Source organism: Mobula birostris, chromosome 14, assembly GCF_030028105.1.
Source record: "Mobula birostris isolate sMobBir1 chromosome 14, sMobBir1.hap1, whole genome shotgun sequence".
NCBI lineage: Eukaryota > Metazoa > Chordata > Chondrichthyes > Myliobatiformes > Myliobatidae > Mobula > Mobula birostris.
The window spans coordinates 76,546,789-76,560,251 of record NC_092383.1 but is presented as its reverse complement, the minus strand read 5'-3'; the positions used below and the strand labels follow the sequence as shown (position 1 = coordinate 76,560,251).

Genomic DNA, 13,463 nt, shown 5'->3' with positions numbered 1-13,463 from the left:
CTCACAAAACTGATCAACTAGCTAACCAAAATATTTTTCAAATATTTAGACTTTGTTTGAACAATGATTTCTACGCTATATCTACCCACTATATTCTAAAGTTGTTCTTTAGTTCCTTACACGACTACCTTTCTCATTCACCAGTGGAAACTATTTAGTCATTATCTGTTCCAGCACAAGCCTTTGTAATCTCAGAGACATTTACCAATTCATCCTGAACCATCTTTATCACTAATGGAAGTAAAACTCCATCTTCTCAAGTCTTTCTTCATATTTGGACATCAGACGTCTCTGGTAACATTTCAGTAAACCTACGTGACCTCTTTTCAATTAATGAATCTTCCCAAAGTGGTAACTTAATATACCAGTCCTCCTCAAAAAGTAAAATAATTCTAACTGGCCTATAGACTCTGGTTTATGTTCATCTATCACAGTCATTCTTCCTTAAATGCAAATTGTTATATCCATGGTAACTTCTTCATCTTAGGTTTGAGTTACGTTTATTATCTGTGAAAGATTACCTCAGCTTTTCACTTTATCACTTTTAAATGCCAGGTAACAAAAGGACAACCCAACTAAAATGAGGACAATTGTAGCAATTGTGACTTCCCCTGCCGATCCACAACCCATCTTGTCTGTGAAGCAATAGTTAATAAATTAATTACATGAATTTGATAGGATAGAAGTAGACCAAGATGGCCCCACAGATCTATTAACTAATCCTCCCCCATTAATCTCATCCAATCAGCACAGCCTTCAATATTAAATATGCCCTTTACTCAAAACACTTTCTTTCCCTTCCACCTGTGACATTTGTGTCAATTATTCTTTGTGGTTATAAGTTCCAGGTTCAAGGCACATTTTGTGTCAAGGAATTTCCCTCAAATTTCTTACCAGATTTAGGAACAACAGAATGCTGGGCCAAGAAACGGAACTAATGATTTGTTTGTTGTTCTAAATTCCAGCATCTGCAGTCTCTCTCTTGCCTTGTTGGATTTATTAGTCACTATCTGTGATGATAGCCTTGCTTGTTAATTGCTTTAAGCACTAGATTAACCCAAATTCTTCTTTTTGCTCCCAGAATATTCATCTAAACCTGATCGGTAGTTTATCTCTATACAGTATGATCCTTCTTCCACCTTACTCACCTACAAGTTTAACTTCCCTTTAAATGTACTTGTCATTCACCACATCTACTTCATGTGGAGGCAAGTTCCACATTACTACGGCCTCCCAGTTTCTCCTGAACTATGCATTAAAGTTATTGGTGAAAACCTTAATTTATGAACAATGTTTATCATGTGACATTAAACCTTGAATTAAGCCAAGTTTTCATTTTGGTCCAAGAGCCCATCAACATCTCCTATTTTAAGGAGAGAAAGCAGGCACCTGTTTGGAACTTCTTGCAAGATATCCAGGCTCTCTCCTCCCAGACTATTTATTGAAGTAGAAGGGGGTAAATCCTTGGGGCACCTCTGCCAGCCCCTCACTCTCCACAACAACTTTGCTTGCTTCCTTCATTTCTTACAAGCTCTCACTATGTTAATTATATTTTAACATGTTAGTTTTGTTTTCATTCATTCACAGGATGACTTGAAAGGCTGGACTTATTACTAATCCCAATTTTTCCTTCAATCAAGGCAGTAACTCAGTCACACTGATGACCCAACAGTTATGTTCAATAGTACGAACAGATGGATTTTTACAACAATCCAGTTGTCTTAGAACATAGAACAGAGAAATTTGCAGCACATTACAGGCCCTTCAGCCCACAATGTTGTGCTGACCATGTAACCTACACTAGAGACTGCCTAGAATTTCCCTAGTGCACAGCCCTCTATTTTTCTATGCTCCATTTACCTATCTAAGAGTCTCTTAAAAGATCCTATTGTATCCATTTCGACCACCGCCACCAGCAGTGCATTCCACGTGCCCACCACTCTCTGTATGAAAAACTTACCACTGACATCCCGTCGGTACCTATTTGCAAGCACCTTAAAACTACGCCCCCTTGTGTTAGCCGTTTCAGCCCTGGGAAAAAGCCTCTGGCTATCCACATGATCAATGCCCCTCATCATCTTGTACTCCTCTAACAGGTCACCTCCTCTGTCGCTCCAAGGAGAAAAAGCCACGTGCACTCAACCTATTCCCATAAGGTACACCCTCCAATCCAGGCAACATCCTTGTAAATCTCCTCTGCACTCTCTCTATAGTATCCACATCCTTCTTGTAGTGAGGTGAACAGAACTGAACACAGTACTCCAAGTGGGGTCTGACCAAGGTCTTATATAGCTGTAACATTACCTCATGGCTCTTGAACTCAATCCCACGAGTGAATGCCAACACACCATATGCCTTCTTAACAACACTGTCAACCTGCACAGTAGCTTTGAGTGTCCCTATCAACACGGACCCCAAGATCTCTCAGATCCTCCACACTGCCTAAAGTCTTACCATTTATATGATATTTTTCTGGGTTATGTCTACTTCCTTTCTTGAACAAGGGAACAACATTTGCAACCCTCCAATTCTCTGGTACTTCTCTGTCCCTATTGATGATGCAAAGATCATCGCAAGAGGCTCAGCAATCTCTTCCTTTGCTTCCCACAGTAGCCTGGGGTATATCTCATCTGGATCCGGTGACTTATCTAACTTAATGCTTTTGAAAAGCTCCAGCACATCCTCTTTCTTAATGTCTATATGCTCAACCGTTTCAGTCTGCTGTAAGTCATCCCCACAATAGCCAAGATCTTTTTCCCTGGTGAATACTGAAGCAAAGTATTCTCTGCTACCTTCTCTGACTCCATGCAGACGTTTCCACTATCGCACCTGATTAGTCCTATTCTCACATGGCTCATCCTTTTGCTCTTCACATACCTGTAGAATGCCTTGGGGTTTTCCTTAATCCTGTTCACCAAAGCCTTCTCATGGTCCCTTCTGGCTCTCCTAATTCCACCCTTAAGCTCCTTCCTAGCAACCTTGTAATTTTCTAGAGCTCTAACAGTACCTAGTTTCTTGAACCTTTTGTAAGCTTTTCTTTTCTTCTTAACTAGATTTTCTACATACTATGTACACCATAGTTCTTTAACTCTACCATCCTTTCCCAGCCTCAATGGAACATACCTATGCAGAACTCCATGCAAATGTTCCCCAGCTAAATGTTTTCCCAAATTGTCTGCTCCTATCCCTCTCTAGTGCTTTGGTGAAGGAGATAGTGTTGTGGTCCCTACCTCCAAAATGCTCCCCACCGAGAGATCTACCACCTGACCAGGTTCATTTCCCAATAGCAGATCAAGTACAGACTCTCCTCTAGTTGGCTTATCCACATATTGTGTCAGGAAACCTTCCTGAACACACCTAACAAACTCCACTTCATCTAAACTCCTTGCACTAAGGAGGTGCCAATTAGTATTAGGAAAGTTAAAATCACCCGTCACAACAACCCTATTATTATTGCACCGTTCCAGAATCTGCCTGCCAATCTGCTCCTCGATATCCCTGTTACTATTAGGGGGGGGGGCAGCTATTAAAAAACACCCAGTAGAGTTAATGCCCCTTTCCTGTTTGTGACTTCCACCCACACTGACTCAGTCGACAATTCCTCCATGACTTCCTCCTTTTCTGCAGCCTGACACTGTCCATAATTAGCAATGCCATGCCCCCACCTCTTTTGCCTCCCTCTCTGTTCTTTTTGAAGCATCTAAAGCCTGGCACACTCAGCAGCCATTCCTGCTCCTGAGACAACCAAGTCTCTGAAATGGCCACAACGTCATAGTTCCAGGTATTGATTCACACTCTCGGTTCACTGGCCTTGCTTATGATACTCCTTGCATTAAAATAGACACATCTCAAACCCATCTTTGCTCTATCATCTGCCTATCCTTCCTCAAAAACTCCCTACAAGCTGTCTCTACTTGTGCTCCAACCTCCCCATCCTCTGCCTCTTCACTTCAGTTCCCACCCCCCTGCAAATCTAGTTTAAACCCTCCCCAATAGCAATAGCAAACCTTTTGAAGTCAAATATTAATTCTTAGCTTTCTCATTCCAGATTAATTTAATTTACATCTAAATTTCCCAGCTACAATGTTTCTGAACTCCTATCTCTAGATCAATGGTTCAGGCCTCTGAAAACTAGTCTGATGAGTTAACACCAAACAACCAACCCTCTTTTAAAAGGAGGCTTTTAGTTATCTGTGAAGTTTTTATTGGGAGATTTCTTTCGTTTTATTTGATTTTCACTTCTTTGTATTTTGTATTTTTTGCGGATTTCTCCAAATTTGCCCTGGATTTTCTTTCTGTTGCTACCCCTACGTACCACAATTTATTTTAATCCTGTCTTCATTTAGTCCCCCCCCCATGTGATCAAAACCTTCGATGCACCTCTCTTTGCTTTCCTAGAATGCATTTATCTGTAACCTTTCTGTCTCCATGCTGCTATTGTAAGCTTGTTAATGGAGTTCAATATTTCCCATTCCTTGATTCAGTTTGATATCCATTTTGGGACTGCAGTACTGAGGAAACGTTACCTCTAGTTATTTACAGACTTGGCATTGCAATATCAGATTGCATGAGATTTACATCACAAAAATAGACTATTCAACTTAATAGTGTTCAGACTCCATGCAAATCCCTTTTCAGGCTGTGTTATCAAACAAAATGAATTTCATTCTTCCACATAACCATAGATGATGGAGAGATACAGAACTGAAACATGACCTTTAGACCTACTATGACCATGGTAACCATCAGGGACCCCTTTTTTTTTTTTAACACTAGACCCACCCTGATGTGCAGAACATTCCCATCAAGTTCCCTTCACCTGGTCCCCAAGAGTTTATCATATTAGGGATGATTCACTGTTAATTAACTTATTAAACCATATCTTTGGATGTGTATGTTGGGGGGGGGGTGAGTGAGATGAGCACACCCAGGGGAAACCCACATGGTCACAAAACAAAATTGTAAACTCCACATAGACAGCGTCCGGGGTCAGGGTGCTGCCTCAGACTCCAGGTGCACCACTCCTTGGAAAAATTTATATAGGAGATTGACTCTTGGACTCGTCAAAGTAAATTTATTATCAATGTACGTATATGTCATCATATACAAGCTTGAGGTTAATTTTCTTCCAGGCATGTACAGGAAAATAAAGAAATGCAACAGAATTTATGAAACACTATAACTAACAAAGACTGACAAACAACCAAAGTACAAAAGAAGGCAAATCATGCAAATAATGAAAAAGTAAATAAATGATACTGAGAACAGGAATTGTAGAGTCATTGAAAATGAGTCCATAGGTTGTGGAATCAGTTCAGCATTGAGGCGAGGGAAGTTATCCACACTGATTCAGGAACCTGATGTTCCTGAACCTACTGATGTGGGACCCAAGGCACCTGTACCTCCTTCCTGATGAAAGTAGTGAGAAAAGAGCATGGCATGATGATGGGGGTTCTTGATGATGGATGCTGCTTTTTTGTGGCATTGCAAGAAAGCAGGATATAGTCTCCATGGCATGAAACTTCTGGCCTTCCTCTTTCAGGCTTCAGTGACAAGCTGCTTCTCTCTGGCTCCAGGTCATAACTGAGACCTCGTGCAACCACTGCTAAAGCTCTCAGATGAAAGCCAAACCAGTGCTTACCCAGAGTTACCATGACGTCTAGGATCATAAAGTAACATATTAGGGAACCAGGCCATTCAGCCCAATTCATCCATGCTGACCACAAGAACTATATAGTTCCCTTTGCTGGTGTTTAGCCCATGTCCCTCTACTGGAGTTGTACTAGAAGTCTTCTTACCCACAGAACAGCAAGTTAATCTGTTTCAACTGATTCCCCAGGAAAATTGTAAGTAATCAATAATCCAATTAGATAGCACAAGAGTAAACCTTATCCCTGGAGCCTGAGCAAATTTCCTCTCTGCAGACCAATCCAGGCATAGATTACATATCTATGATTCCACTTCCCTGGGAAGCTGGCGAAGGGAGACTGTCCCACAACACATACCCACAAATGTGGCTGATCAAAACAAAAGATCACATTTAAAAAATATGCTGCCCTAGTCACTTCAATAGTGAAAAAAATCTAATTAATAATTTTTTGGCTTTCTCAGCTCCATTGGGAACAATTCCAGTAACATGTCCCTTCCCCAGCATCAACCCGTGACTTTAAAATTTCTGCTTTCAATGTCCTTTCTATCTTTTGACAGCCATGTAAGGTTGGTGATCAAGCTTAACTTCATCAATACATTTGACTAGTGTATCACAAATTGCACCACTCACCACAACTCCGAACTGACTCCACAACCTATTGACACACTTTCTAGAATTCTACAGCTCATGTTCTCACTATTATTTATTATTTCTGCTCAGTTTGTTTTTGCACCTTGGCTGTTTGTCAGTCTTTGTTTGTGTGTAACTTTTCATTGCTATGTTTCTGTTCTACTGTGAATGCCTGCAAGAAAATGAATCTCAGGTTAGTATATGGTGGTATGTACGTACTTTGATCATAATATTACTTTGAATTTTGAACTAGTTTTATGTTGTCAGCTTTTCTCACAGGATGTTGTGATATTATTTAAGTAATTATATAAACATATAACAATTACAGCATGGAAACAGGCCATCTCAGCCCTTCTAGTCCGTGCCAAACTCTTACTCTCACCTAGTCCCACCGACCTGCACTCAGCCCATGACCCTCCATTCCTTTCCTGTCCATATAGCTGTCCAATTTTACTTTAAACGACAACAACATGTGAATTATCTCATTAACATGTTTAACTGGTCTCTACCCCGTTATCAGATGTGGAAAGCAGAACATCCGTGTCCACCTATTGTGTGACCTAACATTTCTGTTATTGCACTATTCAGAGATCAGTCTTTCCTGCTTGGCAGTTCTGATGTAATGTTATATTAATATTAAGTTTTTCGCTCCGCACAGATGCTACCTCACTGGTGCGGATGACACCAAGATTGGGGGCATAGGGGACGGCAAGGAAGACCATCAAACCTTGCGGCGGGACCTGGACCAGCTGGGAAAATGGGCAGAAAAATGGCAGATGGAATTTAATGCAGGCAAATGTGAGGTGTTGCACTTTGGGAGGAAAAAACAGGGTAGGACTTACAGTGAGTGGTAGGGCATTGAGGGGTGTTTTAGAACAGAGGGATCTGGGAATAGAGATCTGTAATTCCTTGAAAGTGGTATCACAAGTAGATGGAGTCATAAAGAGAGCTTTTGGCACATTAGCCTTCATAAATCAAAGCATTGAGTACAGGAGTTGGGATGTTATGTTGAAGTTGTATAAGGTGTTGGTGAGGCTGAATTTAGAGCATTATGTGCCTACAGGAATGAAATCAATAAAATTGAAAATTTATAAAGATGTTGCTAGGATTTGAGGACCTGAGTGATAGTATAGGGAGATGTTGCATAAGTCTGGACTTTATTCCCTGGAGCATCACAGAATAGTGAGGGGAAATTTGATAGAGCTATACAAAATTATGAGAGGTATAGATAGGGTAAATGCAAGCAAGCTTTTTCCACTGTGGTTTGGTGAGACTAGAAGTAGAGGTCATACTAAAAGTGAAATGTGTGAGGGCAATATGATGGGGAGCCTGGAAGGTGATAAGCAGCAGATGATCCAGGAACCCAAGTTTATTCCATAATGACTGGTTAACTTTCCCATTTCAAAAGCAGAGGGGAGGAAATTTTAGTGAGGACAAAGGCTGGTATCAAAATGGGATTGTCATCCTTCGAAGTTGTGGTCCCAGTGTAACTCTCCTCTGCAAGTGAGGGATCACTGGGTGATACTAGCTGAATTTAGTAGAGTTGCAGATATGCAAAGTGATGCTTTCTTAATGATAAAGTTATCTTAAATCAAAATACTAAACATTTTTACTGTTTGTAGCATTGGACTTATTATAGCTAATAGGCCTTTAAATGTCACGTATATTTTGTAAAAAATAATATAGAAACTGTAACAAAGAAACAAGCCACATTGAAGTATTGGAAAAATTGCAGGAAGGATTAATAAGAAATAAGAAATAAATAAAACCAACTCTCAGGCAGAGTGTGATTATTCTTTTCTGGAGAAGGGACAAAACAGAGATCTTTAACATTAGGAAAGAGTTTCACAGGGTAGATGTAGAGAACTGTTGAAAAGCTTAGATTTTATCATTAAAAAAGAAGACAGGCAGAAAGTTGAAGGAGATAATTCCAGAACTTGTGGCCTAGGCAGCTTAAAACACTAATGGGTGATTAATATCAAACCAATGCTAAAAGTCACAGGGTTCAGTGAAAAGAAGTACTTACCTCAGTTGCATAACCTTGTAGAACTACGTAGAACTACGGTAAATTGAATTTATTCTTCATAAATGTCAACTCTGATACAGGTCAAAAATTGTAGGAAATAATTACAGAAATAACAGAACTGAATTTGAGAGCAAGAAGTTTAAAAAGCGGACCAAGAAGTACAGGGAGCCACTTCGTTTTACAAAATATGAAGAAGCGATTAACAAAATCTGTTAGGACATTGTTGACCAAACTTGCAGACCCCTGCACATCTGCCTCTCCTGATCAATTTATCCCATATTCCCCTGGTGCGTTTGATGTCGCCCTCAATCACAAAATTATCACTTTCATTTACCTCGTGCTCTTGCCCTAGTACTGTGCCCATCAATCCTCAGGCAGTTGGCAGCCATGGCCTTCATCCCTACATCGAAGGCACAATCCCTGATCCTCCTTTCTCCCTTCCCTGACCACTGCATAGGCCCAGTGTCCCAATTACACCAGAAACCCCACCTGGGCCCAAACCGAGGCTTCATTTCCACTCCCACTCATGCTGAATATATACAATGCTTATTTGATTATATTCAAGGCTTCCAGTTTCGAGGCCTATATCTACTGCATTGAATCCTTTATTAAACACCTCCATCTCCCGTATTTGTCAGATGAATACAAACCAAGGACATAACAAAACATCTAAAAACCTCTGGTGAATCTCTTCAAAAGCCAACGAATTCTTCCTGAGATTCAGTGCCCAAAACTGAATACAATATTCCTTGCCCAATGAAGAAAAAATCTGCAGATGCTGGAAATCCAAGCAACACACACAAAATGCTGGAGGAACTCAACAGACCAGGCAGTATATAAGGAAAAAAGTACAGTCAATGATTCGGGCCGAGACCCTTCGGCATGACTGGGGAGAAAAGATGAGGAGTAAAGTTAAAAGGTGGAGGGAGGGGAGAGAGAAACATTAGGTGATAGGTGAAACCAGGAGTGAGGGGGATGAAGTAAAGAGCTGAGAAGTTGATTAGTGAAAGAGATACAGGGCTGGAGAAGGGGGAGTCTGATAGGAGAAGACAGAAGGCCATGGAAGAAAGGGGCAAGGAGCAGCAGAGGGAGGCAATGGGCAGGCAAGGAGATAAGGTGAGAGAGGGAAAAAGGGATGGGGAATTGTGAGTGGAGAAGGTTTGTAAGATTGGAAGAGGAAATTCTGACTAATCAAACAAAATTTAGAATGAATCGGTGCAGGAACATGTCCCCTTGCCACACTGCAGGTCAGGATTGTTGTGTCCGGAGTGTGGAAAGCTGACGGAAGAATGTAAAATTATGAGCATAGATAGAGGAAATGGTCACAATCTCAGGCCCAAAATTCAAATACTAGAGGGCCTAGGTCTAAGGTGAGAGGGACAAAGTTTAATCAGATTTAATATCACCAGCATATGTCATGAAATTTATTGTCTTTGCAGCAGCAGTACCATGCAACACATAATAATAGAGAAAAAAACTGAATTACAATATGTATATAAATAGTTTAATTAAATAAGTAGTGCAAAGATAATAATTTTTAAAAAGTAGTGAGGTAGTGTTCATGGGTTCAATGTCCGTTCAGAAATCAGAAGGCAGAGGGAAAGAAGCTGTTCCTGAATCGTTGAGTGTGTAGCCCTCAGGTTCCTGCACCTCCTTCCTGATGGTAGCAATGAGAAGGGGGCATGTACTGGGTGCTGGGGGTCCTTAATGAGAGATGCCGCCATCCTGAGGCATTGCTCACTGGAGATGTCCTGGACACTGCGGAAGTTCGTGGCCATGCTGGAGCTGACTAAGCCCACAAGTCTCTACAGCCAATTTTGATCCTGTGCAGTAGCTCCCCCCCCCCACCCCATATAGTGATGAAAGAAATGAAGGGGGGTGGTAAAAGAGAATTTGTGAGATAAGTTTTTATCTTAAAAAGACAGAGAGAGGACCATGCCCGGAAATGCACTGCCAGAAATGGTGCTGGAAGCATCCACATGCTAGCAACGTTTTAGAGGCATCTTGACAGGCAATGATATGGATCAGGTGCAGGCAGGTAGAAGTAGTTTAGACTGGCATCTTGGTCGGCACGAACCTGACGGGCCGAAGGGCCTGTTCCTGTGTGCACTACACGTGTTTAGAGTGAACAGAAAAATAGTCAAATGGCTCTTTATTCAATGAAAGGCTGCTGCAAGCAGAGTTTTTCTTACAGAAATTAACTGGATAGATAATCGCCCAGCAAAAGAGAAGGAAAAAAATAATTAATTGAATGTCATGTTCAAAGAGACAACATGGACATGATGGCCTGAACAACCTCCTTCTTTGTGTAAGATTGTATGACCATGGGTGATACAGGATATATATATATGCAGACATGCACTTAACAAAATACTTTATGGGAGGGCGTGAAGGATATTTTTGCAAAGTTGGATTCTCTACATTCTTGGCCAGACCACGTTATTCCTCTAGTTTTACAATTGATGGTGATATCCGGTTTGAACCAGTTAGATTGCAGCCCTCCTTCAGCCCATGTAGCAGGCCGCCTGCAATCGCATCGTGCGACATATTTACCAAAAATACACGAATACCTTTCAAAAATATCCACTATTCCCCCAAGGATGGTCATTTTAGAATGTCATGTGATTTATTTATGGGTATGTGGAAATGCTAAATTACCGCCTGCGAAATATCCTGTTTAAGAGGGTTAGGAGAGCCCTCATCAGAATGCAAGGTTGTTTGCTTAATGCAAAAGGAACATTTTCCCAAGTTTCTCTATGGGTGTGGGTCCCTCAGGGCTTTCTGGAAAACTATACCATTTTTTAAAAAGTGGAATATTTCAGAAGCTTACAAGGACACATACAAGTACCCCCATTCCTAGAGATCCAATGAAAATACTGACATTCTCCCAGTATTCCCTGAAAATCCTGTGAATCCCTTTAAATATAAACTTGCTTTTTTACCTGCTGGAAATTATTACATGCCCTGCATCTCCTTACCAATATCAATATGCCTCTGAGACTCCCTACAATTACCGACAGTGTCCCAGAAAACAATTAGGCACATCCAGTTACCACCTCAATTACTGAAATATTTCCAGTTGACCCTGAGTTCTTTTGTCCAGAAGGTAGAAGTTCCCTCCTGTCCAATCCTGTCACGATCCCACTAGAACTTGCATGTCAGTCAGTACCACCCCCCGCCAAATCCAGAGAAAAGAAGGGATAGGGGTGTGTGTGTGTGTGTGTGTGTGTGTGTGTGTTGCCGTCAATGAAGTACTTTTGGAGTGCTGTATGGCCACTGATGTAATATGGGAAACGTGGCAGCCAATTTATACACAGCAAGATCGCACCAGCGGCAATGCCATCATCACCGAAAATCTACTTTAGTGGCGCCGACTGTGGGATAAATACCGGCTCCAAAGTCAGAGCGATTTCCCCGAGCCCCCAAGTTAACCCGGCATTTAACTCCTGCTTATTTGATGGCTTTGCCTTCAGCTGTCGGCATCTGAAACTCGGGAACTCTCGGTCTACTTTCCAGCGTTTCTTTTAGAAACTCTTTAATCCCGGTTTTCTGGCCGGACTTTTCGTCATTTGCCCTAGTAACTCTTGATTGGGGGGGGGGGGAGGATTCAACTTTACGTGTTAATACCCCTCCGAGGTACTGACGACGAATACTCTTGAAGTACAGGAGCCCCACGTCCAGATCACCAGAGAGAGATTCAAAGTCTCCCGACCTGTTGACCCCTTTAAGTGCACTTTCTGTTGTTTTCTCCTAGACACTTTCACGCCTGTTGCTTGCGTCTCGGCGGCTGTTACACGAGTTTCAGAATAGTTTCAACAACGATCTTACCTGAAATTCCCCAGAAATATTCTCGTCCTTGGTGGATTTCTTGCCCTGAACTTCTCTAAGGAATTTCAGCAAGGCAGTATTTTGGTCCATGCTGAAAGCTGGGAAACTGCCGGCAGATCTCGCTGGTCGGCGCAGGACATGACAAAGGTTGTGATCTCAACTGGCCAGAAGGGCAGGACTCGGCGCTGCATGCCTGCGGTTTTAATGAAGGCATGAAGCGTCTTAAGGGAAATCAGCAGTCACTGTTGCTGTGGTCAGAGAGGGGAAAATAGACACACGCCCTCCGGGTCCTAGCGTCTCCGGGGTTCCTTCTCTCTCAGGCGGCTTAACAAACAATTTTACAAACTTTTTTTTCCAATTTAACTTTCTGTTCCCCAGAAGTTTTACTTCACTCTCAAGAAATTAAGCATAGCTAGGATATTTTATTTATAAAATTTAAGCATAACTAGGGTATTGCAGGCTAGTTTACTCGACTTTAAGATAACTAACAATATAAAGTTGCACCGCGTTTTTTCTATTTGAGTGATTTACATACCGCATTATTTCCTCCTATGGGACTCTACCCAAGTGTTTGTCTGTGTACTGATCTACATATATGCTTATATGATGAATGACTGCCCGACTCCATCCTTGCTGCAGTCCAAATGTGACTCTAGATGAGATTTCCAAAATAGTCTTGGTCAACCTCCCTTGGATTATTTTCTACAAACTGGAGGTCATTCAAAACTTTCCTCAAACTGCGGCCACCAGGTTGCAGTTTTTCTCATCCCACGCACAGTCAAACTTCAGGGACTTGTGATAATGTTATTTTTTTTTCTGTCACTCTATGTGCTGTGCGTGACTGTATGTTCTGCGTTTTTGCATCGTGACCCTGGAGGTGTATATATGTGTACGGTTGAATGACAATTAAACGAACTTAAAACTTTGTTGCTCTTGTCTGAACCCACACCAAGTCTCCTTCATCCATCTGCTTGCTGACCTTAGCTAAGCAATGCCTTCTTTTTCCAATTCCTCCGTACTCTCATGTCTTTATGTAGCATGATAACCTACTGAACTATCTGTGCTCCTCCAATAGTCATCAAATTCACATGCTTTTCTTGATAACCTTAATCTCCAGAATATTATTTCTAAATCTGTTTTCCTCAATCGTTCTTCATCTTTTAGAGAAAAACATTTCCTTTTATTTATTTATTTTTTTGTTGCAGTTCAAAGTCAATATTTGTTCGACAATGATTTTGCTTATTTTGCCATATTGAATGAGCTATATAAATGAAAGTTATAAAGAAGCACATTTTGAATTTGAACGACTGACACACGTGTATTTGTGCC

At 41.3% G+C, this 13,463-nt stretch overlaps 1 protein-coding gene across 5 annotated transcripts in view; it reads right to left on the bottom strand.

The window, feature by feature from the left end:
• LOC140209990 (tyrosine-protein phosphatase non-receptor type 22-like) overlaps nucleotides 1–12,340 on the bottom strand; it is a 128,831-nt gene extending 116,491 nt beyond the window's left edge. For 4 of the 5 annotated variants that reach the window (XM_072278700.1, XM_072278701.1, XM_072278702.1 and 1 more), the window contains exon 1: nucleotides 12,135–12,338. In XM_072278700.1, coding sequence (XP_072134801.1) covers nucleotides 12,135–12,224 — 90 coding nt within the window. In that variant the 5' untranslated portion in view covers nucleotides 12,225–12,338. Of the gene's footprint in view, nucleotides 1–12,134 lie in introns of all 5 variants that reach the window. The other variant, XM_072278704.1, reaches the window with a different exon arrangement.
• Between the last annotated feature and the right edge of the window lie 1,123 nt (nucleotides 12,341–13,463).